Source organism: Pimephales promelas, chromosome 21 (genome assembly GCF_988280905.1).
Source record: "Pimephales promelas chromosome 21, fPimPro1.hap1.1, whole genome shotgun sequence".
Taxonomy (NCBI): domain Eukaryota; kingdom Metazoa; phylum Chordata; class Actinopteri; order Cypriniformes; family Leuciscidae; genus Pimephales; species Pimephales promelas.
Genome location: NC_142789.1, coordinates 23,282,106 through 23,301,893, shown reverse-complemented (window position 1 = coordinate 23,301,893; position 19,788 = coordinate 23,282,106). Strand labels below are relative to the sequence as shown.

Genomic DNA, 19,788 nt, shown 5'->3' with positions numbered 1-19,788 from the left:
TTTACAGAGTGCAACAGAATCTTGTAAGTTTTCAAAAACAGTATCCAACAATGAATCTGTGTGTGTTCAATAGCAAAAAAACTTCACACATAAAGTAATTGCATAAATTATATGGCATTTAAGTATTGAGTCAAAAAGCACAAATAGAACAATTAATTTAATATCGATTACAAACAACGTAAACAAAAATAATCAGTATCAGTAATAAAAAACAAATTATAAAACCAAGTGATTACAGTAAACTCTATTGATTCTTAAACACTACTGTCCCGCCACTTTTAATTAAACATCAGCCTCTTAACAAAAATGAAATTAAGCACTAAAATGAGAGACTCTAAATGTTTAATGCAGTATAGAAACTTTACTCCAAGGTTCAATTTTGGAGTTACCTTCTATTAAACTAAGGTTAAGAAAGATGCATATAAGAACCCAGTAACATGCTATTTGGCATGCAGCACCGTTGTTTTGTTGGTTAAACATGCAGGGCCTAGCTCGGCTCAGTTTCAGTAGCTCAATCGCTAACTCATGCCCAGCCCAGCATCCGTCAAGAGCTGCAATCTCTAGTGCAGCATCTTAGAGAAGTGCTCTATGGACAATCTTGGAACAAACTGCACTATGGCATCAGGTAAATAAACTTCAGCCAAGAACAGTGACCGAGCGTAATATTGCCAACTCATGTGCCAAGTTACTGACACCTGCACTGATGTACCCTTGATAGATGCAAACAAGGAGATTTGTAGAAAACAACTGAAAGATGATAGTCTGAATGTCATACTGGCAGTGACAGGGATGAATGATGCCGTTTACGAATATATACGTTGAAATCATGTTTGGTTCGAATTCACATGAGTTGGCAAAAGAATGTGAGCAGTGAAGAGTTTAATCACTATGTGTTGGTTTTTCAACACTGAGACACAACTGAAGTTCATCAAGCCAGCATTTCCACACGCTTCAGTGGCTGGTTATCAATGGGCTCTTTAATAGCTGTAGTATATTGTTGCGACTATAACAGCCATTATAGAAGCATGAAGCTATTCAACTTTTTTTTTTTTTCCATTATAGCCTTACTTTCCAATCTCTTCAATCAACAATTGCCATAGAGTGCAACAATGCCTGGCCACTTTTTCAATAACCTTGGTTCCGGAAGTATTTTTGCCATCAATAAGGATTCATAAAAAGTCTCATTTAAAGAGTAAACCATGAACCAAATCACCTAGATACGAGGTGAACGGCAACATCGGATAAAAAGACAGGTACAGGATGGTGTACTGTACCAAACCGTTTTTTATGTTTAATGAATAATCAAATAAAAACATGAGAAATATAAAACTAGGGATTTATAGATATTGATTATACTGTAGAAATCATACACTCACCAAAAGGATTATTAGGAACACCTGTTCAATTTCTCATTAATGCAATTATCTAATAAACCAATCATATGCATTTAGGGGTGTGGTCTTGGTCAAGACAATCACCTGAACTCCAAACTAAATGTCAGAATGGGAAAGAAAGGTGATTTAAGCAATTTTGAGCGTGGCATGGATGTTGGTGCCAGACGGGCCAGTCTGAGTATTTCACAATCTGCTCAGTTACTGGGATTTTCACACACAACCATTTCTAAGGTGTACAAAGAATTGTGTGAAAAGAGAAAAACATCCAGGATGCGGCAGTCCTGTGGGAGAAAATGCCTTGTTGATGCTAGAGGTCAGAGGAGAATGGGCCGACTGATTCAAGCTGATAGAAGAGCAACTTTGACTGAAATAACCACTCGTTACAACCGAGGTAATCAGCAAAGCATTTGTGAAGCCACAACACGCACAACCTTGAGGTGGATGGGCTACAACAGCAGAAAACCCACTGTGTACCACTCATCTCCACTACAAATAGGAAAATGAGGCTACAATTTGCAAGAGCCCAGCAAAATTGGACAGTTGAAGACTGGAAAAATGTTGCCTGGTCTGTTGAGTCTTCTATTGAGACGTTCAGATGGTAGAGTCAGAAATTGGCGTGAACAGAATGAGAACATGGATCCATCATGCCTTGTTGCCACTGTGCAGGCTGGTGGTGGTGGTGTAATGGTGTGGGGGATGTTTTCTTGGCACACTTTAGGCCCCTTAGTGCCAATTGGGCATCGTTTAAATGCCACGGCCTATCTGAGCATTGTTTCTGACCATGTCCATCTCTTTATGGCCACCATGTGCCCATCCTCTGATGGCTACTTCCAGCAGGATAATGCACCATGTCACAAAGCTCGAATCACTTCAAATTGGTTTCTTGAACATGGTAATGAGTTCACTGTACTAAAATGGCCCCCACAGTCACCAGATCTCAACCCAATAGAGCATCTTTGGGATGTGGTGGAACGGATGTGCATCCCACTAATCTCCATCAACTGCAAGATGCTATCCTATCAATATGGGCCAACATTTCTAAAAAAAAATGCTTTCAGCACCTTGTTGATCAATTCCACATAGAATTAAGGCAGTTCTGAAGGCGAAAGGGGGTCAAACACAGTATTAGTATGGTGTTCCTAATAATCCTTTAGGTGAGTGTATATTTTACTTCAAAATTTAAGAGCATGAAGAGATCGACTCATCTGACTAATTGACTTTACATCATTCACAGTGCTTAATGGGAGTAGGCAGGCACTAAAAAGATATTCTAGCACGATTTGCCATTTCAATTCTCTGATTGGTGGAGATATCTTTGAAGAATCATGGGTAGTGTAGTTTTTCACCTGGGAATGTTATATGTGATTATTTAACAAAATCAGTTGAATTAATATCTGTTGATGGCTTTAAAAACGATATTTACCATTGATTAACAATCTCATAACTCACATCAGATCTTTCTTTAAAGGTTTAGAAGTGATCATTACAAATGTATTCCTCCATTTTTACTTCCGGAACCCGATTTTTGCACTCTTTTGTGACTATATTTTGAGATTATGTCAAATTTTATATTGCATGAGAAACCTCAATGTGTGGAAATGCTATTGCTTCATTCTCATAATAAAGGGAATTCACTTTAAGCCAAAGGACAGATGGATATTCTTGATAGTTTCTACATTTGCTGTTATCTACCCTCTCCCTTATGAGCGGCTATCTAAAAAGCAGGATCCGAACAAGTCTTACGGGTGTTGTTCGCGCACAGGCCGTAATGCTGGCGAAAATGCTAAAGCATTCAAATCGCGCGGCTTGTATTCCCACTAATCTGCGTGTGAGTTGATTTTTTTTTTCAGTTTCGTTCCAGGGGACCCATGGGATGTGAGGTTACAGTGAGCGAAAAGCAGAGGGGGTTTCATTCAAGTCACCTCAATTAGCAAAGAATAATCATTTAAATTCCTCTGAATCCCAGGGAAGGGAAGCGTCAACAGCCATTTTGTGATCAAACTCTGAAAAGTGAAGTGCAGCCACATGTCCAGGAAGGGAAAGGGGGGAACTATGAAGGACGGTGTAACTCTCTCACCATGTTCACAAATCTCTTCAATAACCTTACGTCTCTGACAAAAATCTTGCAACTGACCAATTTAGTCGACACCAAAACCCTCCTTTGCCAGCCTACAAGCCAGAAAAAACAAGAGAAGAGATGGATTATACTTAGCAAGCAATTGGTTTTGAGCACTTTGAGCTGATACAGTGCTTGAAATGACGTTCCGGCTGTTTTGTTCTCCTTCTCTGTGCTAGTTATCAGGGATTTGGCACACTGGTCAGTATTGATACAATCTGAAACCATCAGATGTTCCTGTTTTGACTATTATCACTCACCATCCATCTTAAGGCAAGCATGGGTCAGACAGAAACTGAATCCTTAAGGATGAATGTCACAAGGGTCAGTTTGCACTCAATGTCCCACGGAAAGGTGATACATGCATTATTGAATTATAAGCTGATGCGCAAAAGGAAAAATATGTCTTTGACTTGACATTACGAAAAGACATCGCCGTTACGAAAGCCCTGTGAACTGAAGAAAACACAAAACATACTGATGTGCAACACAGTGGAATGGACACAGGTACATACACAAATTACAACACACCAGTACACATATGGGCCAGTGAGAAAAACAAGACAGTAAATACATATAATGCTTTTAGAAATGCATAAATGTTGTGTTCAAAAGCATAGGGGAGAGTGGGGGTAAGCTGTGCCACTTTTGTTTTAGGTTTTCTTAATAAGATGAGAAGCATCATCTATATTACAGGGCCATAGAAATATGATTTCACAAACAAAACAGTCATGTATTCAAAAAAATGTATATAATGTTTCATTTTCCAAACTCTTTACTGCACATTATTCAGTTTTTAAAGAAAAGATTAATATTCTGTACATTTGTTTTGACATAAAAACCTAAACTATTTTTACCTGCTTTGTAGCAAATTGTACTTTGACATGCAAATACTGATTTACAATAAATGAAATCACTTTTCTTTCAAATATCAGAATACAAAACATTTTTAGGGTGACACATCTTACCCCATTCTCCCTTATACCAGAAAGGTGGAGTAAAGTTTGTAAGAAATTTACACTTTTTTTTTTTTTTTTTTTTACAAAAGACAAATTATAGCCTACATTTGTAGGAATGTACACATTTTTTTCACAAAAAAGATGATTAAACATTTGTTTTACCGTACATAAGACTAACATTTCATTGCAAGCCTTACTCCAGATTATTTCACATGCTTTAGTAAAACAGTAAAAAGCAAATGCCATATTTTAAAATACATTTGAAAGTCTCTCTCCCTACCTGGCACACAGACTACGAAAAGTCAGTCTTTTACGTCGTTTTGAAATCTTCATTTGGGACCTCACAGTGACACAAAAACCATCAGCTGGGACGTTTACTAAAACCATAAACCGCCTGACTTCTGCATTTTATTAGTGATGTTCCATCTATCAAAAAGTATATCTACGTCCTAAAATTAATAGCCGTTTTACTTAGAAAAACGCGAATGTACAGTAACTTAAAACATTCTTCAATAACACTGACTGTAAGCCAGTGGACAACCACAAAAACACCAACTGGAAGCGTAGTTGGTTATCTAATCGTAAACATCACGCATATAAAATAAAAACCATACATAATGCACAAAAAGTCCAAGGTTAAAGCAAATATACAAATCTCTGGCACGAGGCAGGTGCTCTAATTCGCCGTATAAACAAGCTCTCCATAGCTCTCCATTATTCCAATCCTCCTAACGACAGACAATTAAAAGAGTAGCAGCTATACATGAATGCTATTCCATCCAGATATTCGAGACATCCAATCAATTTTGATAAACAAACGGCACAGCTCCCACAGAACGCAACTGCCCGCAACATCCTTTGCGCTGGTCCGCACTGCAGCGCGTCCGTCAAACACCCATGCAGTGACTCTTCGCAATCTGTAGAGGACGCTTTGCGGATAAATATTCATTACGTTGCGTTACGTTCGTCTAGCACAGCTACGTGATTGGGTAATAGGCAGGCGCTGCGCTACCAAACTAACGAATCGTGTTTGGAGGAATGCTTGACTCATGAATATTAATTACGTCTCAGCCAGAAACTTAATTATTATTCATAAGCTACGTCTTCGCCGTAGTAGGATTTGTCATTTCGCCTTCCTGCTACACCCGTTGTCAATGTTCATTTTGTATAGTTACATAAACTAGCCCACTCAACAAAACAAACGTTGAGAGAAGTCTCTAGATTAGAAAACTCTGAATAGTTAACTAGGCCAAAAGTAAAGATACCAATCCAAACAGAGAAGCATCCAAACAGAAGTACACCGATAAACAACACCGGGGGTTCAATAGGCCTGTGTAAATTAAGCAAACGCGTATAATAAGCTTTTCTTTTCTTTTCGTCTTTTCTTCATTTTCCAAGAAATGCGAAAATTATTGGAAGACATTATGGATGCAGTTGGTATTCCTACATGGGGCTGTTTTAAAATGACAGCGGTTCTCCAATAGGCCATGGTCTGGCATCCCAGAACTAGCCATATTGTGCCACAGCGAAATTGAAATATAAGGCGCTAATTACCTGCTCATTTTCTTATGTACGGAGGCTCACAACCTCTTTCCCCGCATCAGGATTCTGTTTAGACCTCGTCTCCACCATTGCTAAGGATGCTGGGTGCTCCCTGCCTTGCTCCCCGCCCGTCTGGATCCCAGCATCAGCACCACACATCACTCTTCCTCTCCGACCTCCACCACAGCGATGCTGGTGCTCTACACACGGTATTCCGCTCCCTACTGGTGAGCTCTTGACAGCACAGTAGTATAGTTCTTATGGGACACGTTATGACATCAACGAGTCTCTCTCGTATTATTCTTGCAATATTTCTTTTTTATTTCAATTGGTATGTCGACAAACTTTTACTCTGGGGCAATCCTTATTAGTCATGTAGTGCACTTTTCCCAAAACAATTATAAAAACACTAATTAATCCTATATGTATATATAATATTACTCACACATGTATATATAATAAATCTTATAAAATGTTGCATACATATAAAGAATCTTTGATACAAACTGTATTTATATATTTACAAGTTTTGGGGAGTTTTTAGTTTCATATCAGTTATACGGAGTCAAAGACGGGGTTTGAAAAGTTGAGGTTTTCTGGCTCTTCCTCCTCATTGAAGTCTTCAGGGCGAAGTTCTCTTTCAAACATCCGCTGCAAAAGTCCATCCACAGTTCTGGATCCTGGAGAAAAAAAAGAATTATTTATATATACACACACAAAAAAGATACTCCTTTTACAAGAATAAGAATGCATTTGAAAAATTAAAGCAAAGCAACAACAAAAAAGCACAAAATTTCTTGAAGCAATCTTAACATAATGCAGAGCTAAAAATTAAATAAAAATAATACATAATAAAATAATTAATAATAAAACTAACGATTAATAATAATAATAAAATAATAAAATAACATACTTCTTGAAGCAATCTTGAACATGAGGGAGGGCTTCTGTTTGCCAGCTTCAGAAGAACCCAGGTCATTTTCATTGCTTTCCATTGCATCTACAAGACCTGTGTCCATCCCATCCCTAACAACACAAACCCAAAATCAACAGCAGCAGGATACTACGCTGACACGTTTGCATGAAACATTTTATACATCAAATAACAAGACATCAGGTCTAAATGGCACATACTGTTGGACATTAAGCTCTAGCTCCTCTATCTTTTTCTCCAGAGAAGTCTGCAGGTCACTTTTGTCAATTGTGTATTCCACCAAGAAGGCCTCCAAAATAAATGCTACAAAAATACTGGGGAGAAATAAAAATATCACATTATGCATATCTTTCCTTCATAGTAAAACACAACAATAATATTCTAGTAGACTCGATTCTTACTTGATTATAATAATGACGACCACAATGTGAAAAAGGACAAAGAATATTCTGGCTGAAACGTGTGTGACTGCTGCGAAACCGCTGGCCAAAAGTGCAGCTGAGTTAAGGGAAAAGCAATGCATGAATCTTATGCTACTAGAAGACCTCAGTCAACAGTTTCACACACTTGATGAAGTATTATACTTGGAGCAAAAACACATTTTGATCTGTAGTTGTAAAGGATATCATGCCACTGATTGACCACAGTGAGTTCCAGCAAGACGATGAAGGAAGAGATCACATTATTGAAGTTGTTCTTGCAGTAGTTGAGTTTAGCAAAAGTGGTTCCTTTAAGGAGAGGGTTTCCACAGTACTCTTGATCAGGACTTGTAGAGTTTGGTTCAAAAAAATGAACTTTTCCTTTAAATAATTCCATGCCAACCATAGCAAATATGTAATAGACAACCTGTAGGGGGACAGCAGTGGATTTATAATAAATACACAGGTATATTGATTATGTCAATGTTTCTCATCACAAATAACAGTTTGTGGGTCTGCCTCTACGCTCATCAAGGCTGCATTAATTTGATCAAAACTACAGTAAATCAGTAATATTATGAAATATCATAAGTCCAAATTGAGAAAAAAAAAGTTTAGAAAAAAGTTTTCTGTTTTAATACATTTTAAAAATTTTCAGCCACCATTACTCCAGTCTTCAGTGTCACATGATCCTTCAGAAATCAAGATTTCCAGGATTCTTGGATGAATAGAAAGTAAAACAATTTGTTTAATGCATTCTTGCTGAATAATTCTTTTACTTTATTTAAAAAAAAATAGGCATTGTAAGTATTTACATATTAGAAATATTATTGAAACATAGTTTTGATATTTCTCAGTGTTTGCCTATTACCTAGTACTCACTAAGTACACAAAGATACATTGAAGAATGTTTTTGTTCCAACAGGGGTCCAAAACACCAGATAACCCCACTGACTTTTATCGTATAGAAACCACAAAGAAGAACGTCGTACAGGTTTGGAATGACCTGAGGCAGAGTACATTTTGACAATTTAGAGTTTTGGGTGAACTAATCCATAACAATCTGTAAATACTCACCACTATGAGTTGGCCAAAGGTAAGAATAGTTGGTCCAATCTTAATAAGTGTGTTGATGATGGCTCGAAATCTACGAAGGAAGGTTTTAAATGGCACATGGCAAATGAATAAAAGGCATTTTCAAGCACAGAAATCACTTGTTTGTTTTGCATTTGGCTGGAACTATCTCACCTCTTTATGGAATCCACCAAACGTATGAGTCGAAGGACTCGCATGATAAAAACTATGTCCAAGATCTGACGACTAGTGTAACCTCCAGCTGAAAACATAAATATAAAGTCAACAAGACTTCTTAAAGGTATGTTTATTATCAAACTTAACAGCCCTGATATAACACTTGAATGCCGAAATGTGTCGATCTTCTAATATGTCAAATACAATGTAACAGTGATACCTCCTAGTGCTTTATTTAGTTATATCCACATGTGCACTTACAGTGTTTGAGTGCTGAGTTAATGATGGTGCCAAAGAGTGCAGACACAACAATGATAGTGTCAAACCTGTAAGAGACAGAGTTGATTGAATTTGTGAGCTATCACAGGTGATGTTATGTGATCAAATTGAGTGAGCCATACAAAACACAAAGAGTTCCTCACCAGTTCCAGAAATGATGCCGGGCGAAGAACGCCCGTGGCTCGGTAGAGTACAGTTTGAGAATGATCTCCAACATATAAAGAGCCAGAAAACCCCACTCAGCATTTGATACCACAGGGTTCTCCTCATCCAGACCAATGAACACCGCATTCACCAGAATAATCAGGTCATAGATATACACAAACATTCTGAAACGCACAATGCAAATATATGGAATTCAAATAGCGTTGTGGTCCCAAAAAAATATGTGAATGTATTAGTGTCAATGCAAGATCAACATTTTGGGCTAGATTTACTAAACAGGGCAAGTGTGATGAAATAAAAGTGTAATGGAAAGTTATAAGGGTGACCTACTCACAGTGTGCAAATTAAATAACACGGATACAGCCAGCACCATAATGACACATAATGACCAATGCAATCTAGCAAGATCAGTGCAAATTAAAAAGCTTGGCAAACGATACGTTCGGAAAAAAAGTCTTTCTCTGACTATAAATGAACAGGAGTGGATAAAATTCTCTTTCTTCTTTCTGTTCTCCACAACGCCTCCTTCTTGGCAGCCAGGAAACAGATAAGTGACCAATGCTGAATGGCAATCCAAAATGACATATTTAAACGTTTTTTTGCTTAGAAAAAAATTCTTCATTCCTTAAAATAGCTTAAATGGAACTCTACACTCTTGCCTCATTTAGTAAACGAGGTTTTATCAATATACAAATTAGCCTCGCCTCCACTCACTCACACCAGCTCAGAAATCCACCCGTTGACGATCACACCTAAGCTTCAGAATCATGAATATTTGTATTACCACATTTTGTCCACTTTAATCAATAGTAAATTTTTTGTTAACCTTTTGCCACGTCTTAGAGAATCACAATAATATCATATCGTGAGTTCATTATCATGATATATATCAAATCGTGACATCCGGGTATCGTTACACCCCTATTTTTTGGTTTTCCTTTCCAATGATGCTTCACACTCCAGTCCAGTTGGTGAAAAAAAGTGAAAAAGCCACAGTCATGTCAAGTGCAAAATGGGTTCAGACATGCTTTTTTGGGCATTAAATCAAGGCACAAATACCAGTAAATTGACTACTGGAAATCGTCTGAAAGGGAATCTCTTACAAATGCATATGCAATAAGTTCTTAGTATTCATAGTGCAATAAGTTCTCTGTCCATGCCTTTTCATCGTAATTGTTTTACTCCGCGTCTTAATTAAATATCCTGACAGTAGTTTTTTAATGCCAAAATAGGATTTGTGCTGATGCAATGTTAGTAAATCTGGCCCCTTTGTGTCCACATACCTGTGATGAACCATGTGGCGGATGAATCTGCTGGCTGAGGAATTATACAGAGAGGGGAAACAGATTTGAAAGGGATGCGCCTGTGACTTTACTGTGATCACCTGGATACTTAAAAGATCAGCCAGCTGGACAAATGCAAACTTTCCTGCTCAGAAAAAAAAAAGATCAAGGGGAAAAAAAGAGAAAAGTCAATAAAACTGACGTCAAATATGAAAAAGGAAAGAAAAACCTATCTGACCTATGTGTCCTTTATTCTGATCATCTAAGACGCTCCAGAGCAGTTCCCGGTGAGCAATACTCATTTTCGGCTTGGCGAGTTTAACCAGAAGGTTCCATCTGGCCTGGCTCATCACAGGCTCCCCACCTTCACCCCGGGTCTCCTGAAGCAAAGAAAACGCCCGACACATCTTATATCTTCTGGCCTTCACCAACTGCCGCACTTCCTCCTAGAAAACATGAAAGAAATCAAGTCAGTGTTCCACTACAGCTATATAGATAGCTAGAAGTATTTTAATTGGATTGAACAATAATATTCAAGATGATCTATTATGCCCTATTGATTTTGTTATTGGGGTCAATTAGAATAAATTCTCATGCTTGAATGTTCAAATAACAATTTATTTTTCAGTTATTTCACAGTAGTGCAGCACCTCTCTTCCCAGTCTGTAAGTAACTTTCGGTTTAGTTCCATTCTAGTAATAAGCCCCTCCTTCCAAAAAGCTCAGTGTGCTCTGATTGGTCGGTTGGGCCATTGTGCTGGGATTGGGTATTCACTTCAAGCTTGTTTCAGAAATCTCACGTCCTTTACCATAACCGTGTTAGATAGATCAGTGTTGGAAAAAAAACAGCATCTCTTGGCCAAAGTGACAACACACTACTTAACCAGTCCTAGCCCCCTTTATTTTGTGTATGTATGCGTCAGGTAGGAATTACTTAAATGAGGAATATTGTAACGTGTATGTTCCCAGAAAAAAACTCAAGACAACAATCGAGTCAGTGCTTACTGATATAGAGAATAACTCCGTTTCAAGTGGACTTTGTGCTTTGTAACATTGCAGATCTTCATGCTCAAACAGCAACGTTACACGAAGAAAAATTTAAATGTAAAAAAGCATAATCTGTGGTATTTAATTAAAAAAAATAACTGTTCAATAATATACATTTTAATATGATTTAATTATTATATTTGGATTATTTAATTGTAATATTTAATAATATAAAGATTAATAATTTAAGATTATTTTATTCTAAGATAATTGTGAAAAAAATGTGAGAAATAAAAAATGTGCATGTTGTGGAATTTTTTTTAATACCTTTAGGTATTTTTTGTAGTTATTGTAAACGACAGCCAGAAAGAAGGACATGAAGGTATAGATGTGGATAACAATATACAGGATGAAGAAAAGAGTGAAGAAAACACTGTAGTTGTATGCCGGCATCCTACAAAGAAAACATAAAAACATCAAATATTACAGAAGCATTTGTGTTGTGTATGTTAAGCATATTATGGGTGACTGATATCTTTTATACTGCTGAATATACAATTGCACACAGCAAAGATTCACAAAAGAGAAAAAAAAAGCTTAAAAGGAGAGAAAGAAAATGCAATAGCTCAAGACTTACATGACATCAGGGCTATTAGCAGTGGTCACCAACACATACAGATCGAAAACAATATCCAAATAGTTTGTGAAATATGGAGAACCATCAATGGTAAGAAGGCCCCTGAGAAAAAAGAAAAGCAGCTTATAAGGTTATGTAAACTGTTTTTCAATGGACACAATTGAGGTGAATGGAAAAACAGAGCTATGAATGGATGATACTTTATTTCTGTTTACCTTTTCCCAAATAATTTAAGAGCCATGAGAGAAAAGACCAACACGCTGAACATGAATAAGAGAAAAACATAGGAGATCTGAGGCAGTGCATTCCGAATACTCCTGAATGCCCTCCGCAGCTACAGACAAAAAAAAAAAAGAAGAAAGAAAAAAAAAAATTATGAAATGAGTCTGGTGAAGAGACATTTGTGCCCAATAAACACATATTACCATTCAACATGCATTTATTTGATGAAAAATACAGTAAAAAATGGTAATATTGTGAAATATCATTACAATCTAAAATAACAGTTTTCTATTTTTTTATATTTTTAAAATGTAATTTTTTTCATGTGATCGCAAAGCTACGTTTTCAGCATCATTACGTCAGTCTTCAGTGTCTCGTGATCCTTTAGAAATTATTCTAATATGCTGATTTAGTGCTAAGGAAACACTTACTATTATTATCAAATATTTGAAATCAGGTGTGTCGCCTAATATTGTAACTTTTAAAAGTATAATTTTTGAAATGGTAGATGTATGCTTTTGCTAACTTTAGGACTAGAGTAACTGACAGGAAAATCAAAATTACTGACAAAATGTAATCTTAATTAAATAAAAGAAATACACTAAATATAAACTATAAGAAAATATATAAAATGTATGTGTTTATTGTGCTTTGATTGTGGTTTTCTTACTTGTCGTCCCTCTGTAACATTGACTAACAGAAGTGGTCTCAAGACCCTTGACCATCGGATGGAAAAATAGCCTGATGTTTTCAGTGCCCCATATATAGTCAAATCTATGAAAGAGAGCTGTGAGGTGGGAAGGGTAAAGAAAGATAATGAAACAAGAAAACAGTGACATTTAAAATCTCTCAAAATGTCCAGTTATGCAACACACACATAAACCCTCTCCTTGACTTTACTTAATGTCTACTCATAGTCATTGAACGTCACATTTCCTGGAGATCCTGAAGAACTGCTGAGAATGACAAAACACGGGCTAAAGTTCATTTCACAACATTGTTACGAGCACATTCTCAGCATTTTCGCATGTTAGTACAGACAGAATACTTGATGGGTATGTATATTAAATAATATCTAATCAAATTAACACAAGAAAGTGATTGTGGACCTGTAAATAAGATACCATCCAAAACTATGTATTAGAGGCCTACCGTTACAACGATTATGATGCAGATATTTTTAGGATCCTTCCAGAATTTATCCTTTGGAATGACTTTGGCATAGTGTACCATCCGCACAGTAAATGCAGAGAGACATATGATTTCAATTGTAGAAGTCGCCTATAGAACACACACACACACATACACACACACACACACACACACAATGTGTTATGTTTTATTGGGACATTCTTTTTACTTAATAGTTTTTATTCTGTGCAAACTGCATATTCCATCCCCCAACCCTAACCCGAACCATCTCAGAAATCTTTCTGTATTTTTAGATTTTCAAAAAAAGCCGTTTAAATAAACACGAGTCTCCAGGAAATATCCCATTGTGTCATATGGACGGTTGTCATGGATTCCAGGATGTCATAAAATGCGGTAAGCAAGAAAAAAAAAAGGTTCAATGGGGTTCTTTATAACTCAATTTTAAAGAACACTTTATACTGAAAAGGATTTATATAAGGAAATATTTATTGAACGAACCCTTATATATCTGTAGAACCTTTTCTTCTAAATGTGTAGTTTATGTTGCTATGTTAAAAACTATTAAATATATAGCATCCCTGTCTGGGATGTTTCCTTGGTCACACAATCATAACTTTAAATATGAAAACACACCCCAATTCTTAATTTCAGAGGATAGAGTTTGATTAATTATATGCATGTGGTTAAAAACGGGTCTCATGGCATCTGCTTGTCAGAGAACGTGTTAGCCGTATGAACTGACGGGGGTATGGACTTTTAAGGTAATCTGCTAGAGATACAGAGAGCATTCAAGAAATATTCAACCACCCATTCACAAATCTACACAAGGTCTGAAATGAATTACAATCCTAGTCAATAATTAATCCACTGCTTTGCTGAATAATTTGTAAATGCGAGTTATATTTCTATACATACCCATATAGGAATTGGAACAACAGCAGGATCCTCAAAGAGAGCCAGAGCAAGATTTATGATGATGAACACATATACCAGAGTTTGCATGAACCAGTGATTGTACAGCAGGTACAGCCTGTGGAATATTTTACAGATTTTATAATACACAACCTAGTAATAGTCAAAGTTATATAAATGATTGTTGGAAAGTCATTGCTTACCTCACAGCCTGTGGTGAAGTGTCAAAACAGATGTTCCTGTTATACTGGGCATCTGATACATAGACAGTGGCAAGGTCGAATTTCTAAAGCACCATCAGCAAACACCAGAAAACACCAGAGACCAAGAAGAGAGAAAAAAATCTGTTTGACTGGTCAATTTTAATCACTTTCCACCTTTTATTTTTCATTTTAAATGAGAAGCACATAGTGTGACAAATATTTCAACGACATCATATTTCATATGATGTCATAAAATCTGTATACATAACAATAAATAGCTCTAATACTTTGCAAAGGCTGTGAAAAGCTGGTTAAATGAAGTACATAGTATATATCAACTAACCAAAACTATTTCGATGCTATGAAATGTGAATTTTGAACCCTGTGAAATGTGACTGATATGTGCATGTTTATTTATCTAAACAGTTACTCCATGCATAGTTGAATTTGTATGGCAACAGACACTCATAACAATCCAATTCTTAAAAAAAAACAGAAAACAATTCATAGGTAAAGAACTTCTAATATGTTTGCCAAATATTTCCAGTGCTTCAGTTGACACTTTCTTCAAGGGGGGCACAATTTTCCAGTGTTTTCTTGACAAACAGGATACCAGATGTTTCTCTTATTCCATAACCGATCCAGATTTAAAGTTGTGATAAGTTCGAAAAACTTTATGTACAAATAAACAAACAATCGGAGTGTCATTTATTTAGATTGCACATTTTGCGGTACATTGATGAGTAACATACCTCTGTCATCTCATCTGAAACGTTACTGGAAACATTATTTCCTCCATTGGATAAACCTTCATTCTTTGATAAAGAATGGCACTTTGGGTTTTCGGTCTCAGACATTTTCTCTATCCCTCAACTTTTCCCTGTCCTTACGCAGCAGATACATCCAGCTCGCAGGAAATCCCGTCTCAGAAAAGTTTATCTTGCTAAACGAAGCAACTTTTCAAATCATAGTATGGCGAAGGCCGCTCTATTAACAATTCATGACCCACGCCTTCATATGTTGAAAATGACCAGGAAAATGACCGAGCATTTCCAAATGAATATTTAGTAGATAAACCACCTCACCAATCAACCCGAGCAGGGTCTAATTAACATATAGAATCCCGCCTTCCATTGAAAATAAGCCTTGCGTTGATAGGATGAATGCTCTAACTAATTAATATTCATAAGATAAGGCCTCGCTATAGTAGGATTCGATTGGTTAAATGTTGCAGATTACACACGTACCTGTGGTACTTGGCTTTAATCTTCAAATAAACATTTCTTGGGCGAATAATATCATTTGTATGGAACATAAAGAGCATATATAATATATATATAAAGTGTTTACTGTTTCTTTAAACAGAGTTTGCAATGTGGTGTATTTTGACCGGTCATGTGACTGAATTCAGCGGAAATAGAGGAGAAAACAGCCACAGGCTGAGTTTTGTGGTTTTGTAGAGACATCTAGATGAAAACACCCCAACGATTGTCTTATGCAACAGAGAAATTTACTCTGAGACCTCTCAACAGAGGAGGAACATCTAATTTAGTGTTAAGTGAACGTTTTTTTCAGTAGCCTGCCTATAACTATAACCTAAAAAAAGTGAAAGAGCCTGTACCACAAAAAAAGAAACCAACGACTATAAAACTTTATATAATATTTATTTTATTTTGCCAAAAGTGATTTTTATAAACGCCATAGAATGAAATATCAATACAAATCTATATAAATAATCTCTGAGGATAATCCTTTAGTTTTCATATTAAATATAAAGAGAAATATAAATGATTTGAATTGATTGTGAATTTAATTGAATTTGAATTCAATGCCCACATTTGGCAATAATTTACAGTTATATATATATATATATATATATATATATATATATATATATATATATATTCCCTTCTGATGCTAAAATCCATTGTGTCATTATGCATTGTAAACTGTTGAATAAAAATAGTTTTAAAAAAAGAAGAATCATGATCAGGAAAAGGTTTCAAAACTTTTTTGAAAAAAAAAAAATGGTTTGATCTTCTAAAAAGATATTCATATTTCAGCCACAAAATTGAAACATTTCTTAATGAATAGTGCCCAAAATGGGTTTCATATTCAACCTCTGTTAAAAAAAACAAAACATTGTCAAATTAATCTGGGTAGAGGAGGGTTCCTCCTGATGGAGGAGTAAGCTCCGATATGCTTGATGATATTGGGTTCAACGCTGTGTGCCTTCTCACCTGGCGTCGACCTGGCTATCTTGTACAGCACCATGTCTTTGGCATTACCCCTAACACAGACGGCCTGGTCCAGGTATTGGGCAGCTCGGATGGAGGCATTACCTGGGTAGAGCATAGCAGGGGTGCAGCATTCAGTGGCAGGAGACACAGCATACAGCTGGGGTGAGAGCCGTCTGACCTCCAGGAGATAGTGCCTCCCTGCCAGCTCAGACACGGCCATTATGTAGAGAGTTAAGAAGAGTAGACGAAGAGGTGAGAAGGTAAATGAAAGAGGTGTACAGTGAGATAAAAAGAGGAGGAGGATTGTAGCCCCAAACAGGCCGAGACCCAGCCATTCTAGAATGCGATACGGCTCCGGGTTCCAGTATCTCTGAAGACGTTCTGGGTGGTAGAGCTTTATGTATAAAGTATTGAGAGCAAATCTCCGCGAGAGTAAGTCTTTAATCAACGGAAAGAAATCGGTCATCGGAAGTGCATCGTCCTCCAGGACGACGACGTTTTTTGGCCTCATCAGGTCCCATCCTTTCCGCAGGCAAAAAACGTAATCTCTTTTCTCCTTCTCGAAGATGTTGTCCACATCTTTGCTGTTCCATTTCTCATTTGGTGAACGCCTAACAACCAGGAACTCTTTCTCTAGTAGCAAAGCATCTTCGTTCAAATCGGGACCACTTTCGACATCACAAAGCATGACCTCAGCACATGGTTTATCGCCACATGCCTTAAGGAGCGATTTGAGCTGTTGTGCCACCTGTAACAGGTAGTGATAGTCCCTCCCCTCTATCCTCCTGGATGTCACTATGGTGATCAGGAGATCTGGTTTCTTAGCATCCGTCTCCAAAGGGTCCTTTAGGCTTTTAGTAGAGGCAGCACTCTCCCAGAAATGCAGGGCTTCCTTACCTCTGTCGTGGCTTTTTTGTAGTGATACCTCGCTTAGTGAATCAAGATAAACACTCTTTAAAAAATAATATGAGTAAAGTAGACGATGGCAGCATATAGGCAATATCACTCCAAAGGTTAAAACACACAAAACCAGCCCTTGAGCTACTGGGCTTGACCAACGAGCGTGCTTGCTGGTACATGTCCCCCATCGAGGCATCTGTGTCTGTTTAAACAGATCACAATTCACTTTTCTGACAGTTCACTTCAATGCCAAGGTGATGGATATGTTACACAGGTGGAGGATCCAGATTTGAGCCAAGGGGGACTCGCATATGAGATTATAAACTTCTGAGATATTTCCAACTTGTATCTGTAGACAAAAGAGATATAGGGAGTTATAATCTTATTTTTTCTTAATAACCATTAAACATGATTTTATAAAATTCTGGTTGATTCCAAACATTCAATATTGAAAAGATTATTTTTTTAGGTATAGTAAATTACAGTAAACCCTTTACGTATTTTAAATATTCTGCCAAAACATATTTATTATTAAATAATAATAGCCTATATATTATAAATATTGTGAAAATACGATGTACCGCATGAGTAACAGTTTACTCCATGTGATTCATGTAAGTTACTTGACTTGTTTATGTTATATATGATTTTTTTTTAACATATAAAAGTTAGTGTAAATATTTAATATTATGAACATATAGACAGTCGTTCGGCACTCAAAAGGTTCTCTTTTCAAGAAATGACCCTTCTTTCTGTGAAAAACAACTAAGTGCAGGCAGTTTGTGTGGTAGAAAGCATGATAAAATGAGTCAGCTTTTCATAACAAGAAAACAAACCCGGAAGAATCTTATTTATCGTTCTGTAAATGGCCCGAAAAGTTCAATAAGAAATGAAACAAGGAATAAAGTATTTCAGCACTTCTACCTCTCAGAGTGTGGATGTTTAGCACACAGCGACTAGACGACAGCAACCGAAACCAAAAATCTTGTCAAAACATCACTCGAGTCAAGATGACCTAACGTTACGTAGCCTACTACGTGCTGCTACGAGCGTCAAATCAGGTCCACATATCGATTACGACGAATACGTATTAATACTGAAACATATGGACAAAACGCGCGTTTAATTCACGGTGAAGCACCGCAAACCGTTTCTTGAAGTGGTAGAACATTGAATGACTCATAAAGCTGAATCCTCAATTGATTCAATTCGCATTCAGGGCGGTTTTGTCATATGTGTGTTTAAAAAATCGTAGCTGGAGCTCAAATAAGGACTGTGATTGGTCCATTATAGCCATCGCCGAGTAAAGTAACAGAACACAGGTGACAACTCCTTCAAGTGCTGTAATCAACACACCAGACACTAGATGGGAGTGTAAGGTAAAAGACGGTCTGAAGTGAACCAACCATATAATGCGGGATAAAATAATAAATATTCAATGTTCAATATTCAAGGTTTTTGATTTGGTGAGTTTCGTGATAGTATATGCTGATAAAAATAGCTAAGTAAGGCTTTGCAAGCAAGCAATAAACAAGTAGGCTACGTTTCCTGTAAATTACAGTCGTGTTTGTCAGTCTGAAAATGTTTTAATTTGTCTAGTAGCCTATTATCGCAGTGTATTTCAGCATTAACATCTTAAGTAGGATAGAAATCACCCACTAAAAACTTTCAAGCTTACAGGTAAAGACACTTCTGATGTGTGAAGTTGTGAACGTAGGCTATCCTACCATATACTACAATTTAATATAACATGCAGGCCACTAAAGCCTGGATCATAAAATAAGACATTGCAAAGAATTAAGCCTCACTATAGGGCAGGCTATTGTAAGAAATATCTAATTCATCACTCAAAAACATCTATGAAACTGAATCCTGAGTCACGCTTTGATAAAATCTTTTTGTAACCAGATCGATGACTTCTTAGGAAACGTTTAGGAAATGTTCTTCTTAGGAAATGTTTAAACCTTAGTAAATGTTTCAAGAACATATTTTTAAATGCTTCATTTTGCTAGTGTTCGACATTGACAGTCAATATGGCAAATGTTGGGATAAAAATCTTTTATTTTAAAATAGCCTATTTTGCTCAGTTTATGGTTTCCCATATTTTGCATTGACATAGGCCTATTGATCACCACTACAAATTGATAAATTGGTTGGATTAGAATATATAGTAAGATGTTGTTATATCTACAGT

General features: G+C 36.7%; 3 protein-coding genes across 4 annotated transcripts in view; all 3 read right to left on the bottom strand.

Annotated features, from left to right (window-relative positions):
* Positions 1-6,195, bottom strand: part of ttbk1a (tau tubulin kinase 1a) — a 28,967-nt gene extending 22,772 nt beyond the window's left edge. Inside the window, exon 1 of one of the 2 annotated variants that reach the window (XM_039673635.2) lies at positions 6,024-6,195. The gene's annotated coding sequence lies outside the window, so the exon portion shown is untranslated. Of the gene's footprint in view, positions 1-4,749; positions 5,389-6,023 lie in introns of those variants that run through there. The other variant, XM_089125379.1, reaches the window with a different exon arrangement.
* A 111-nt stretch (positions 6,196-6,306) lies between these two features.
* Positions 6,307-15,444, bottom strand: tpcn3 (two pore segment channel 3). Its single transcript, XM_039674198.2, has 19 exons — positions 15,207-15,444; positions 14,455-14,537; positions 14,255-14,369; positions 13,340-13,468; positions 12,858-12,974; positions 12,181-12,299; positions 11,966-12,067; positions 11,656-11,782; positions 10,581-10,788; positions 10,343-10,487; positions 9,038-9,223; positions 8,877-8,941; positions 8,613-8,700; positions 8,442-8,511; positions 7,572-7,791; positions 7,347-7,437; positions 7,146-7,259; positions 6,925-7,037; positions 6,307-6,691 (listed from the first exon to the last, which is right to left on the bottom strand). The coding sequence occupies exons 1-19, from the start codon at positions 15,309-15,311 to the stop codon at positions 6,567-6,569; spliced, it is 2,322 nt and encodes a 773-aa protein (XP_039530132.2). The 5' UTR covers positions 15,312-15,444; the 3' UTR covers positions 6,307-6,566.
* Positions 15,445-16,479: 1,035 nt separating this feature from the next.
* pgap4 (post-GPI attachment to proteins GalNAc transferase 4) lies at positions 16,480-18,657 on the bottom strand. Its single transcript, XM_039674265.2, has 2 exons — positions 18,519-18,657; positions 16,480-17,943 (listed from the first exon to the last, which is right to left on the bottom strand). The coding sequence occupies exon 2, from the start codon at positions 17,788-17,790 to the stop codon at positions 16,600-16,602; it is 1,191 nt and encodes a 396-aa protein (XP_039530199.2). The 5' UTR covers positions 17,791-17,943; positions 18,519-18,657; the 3' UTR covers positions 16,480-16,599.
* Positions 18,658-19,788: the final 1,131 nt, after the last annotated feature.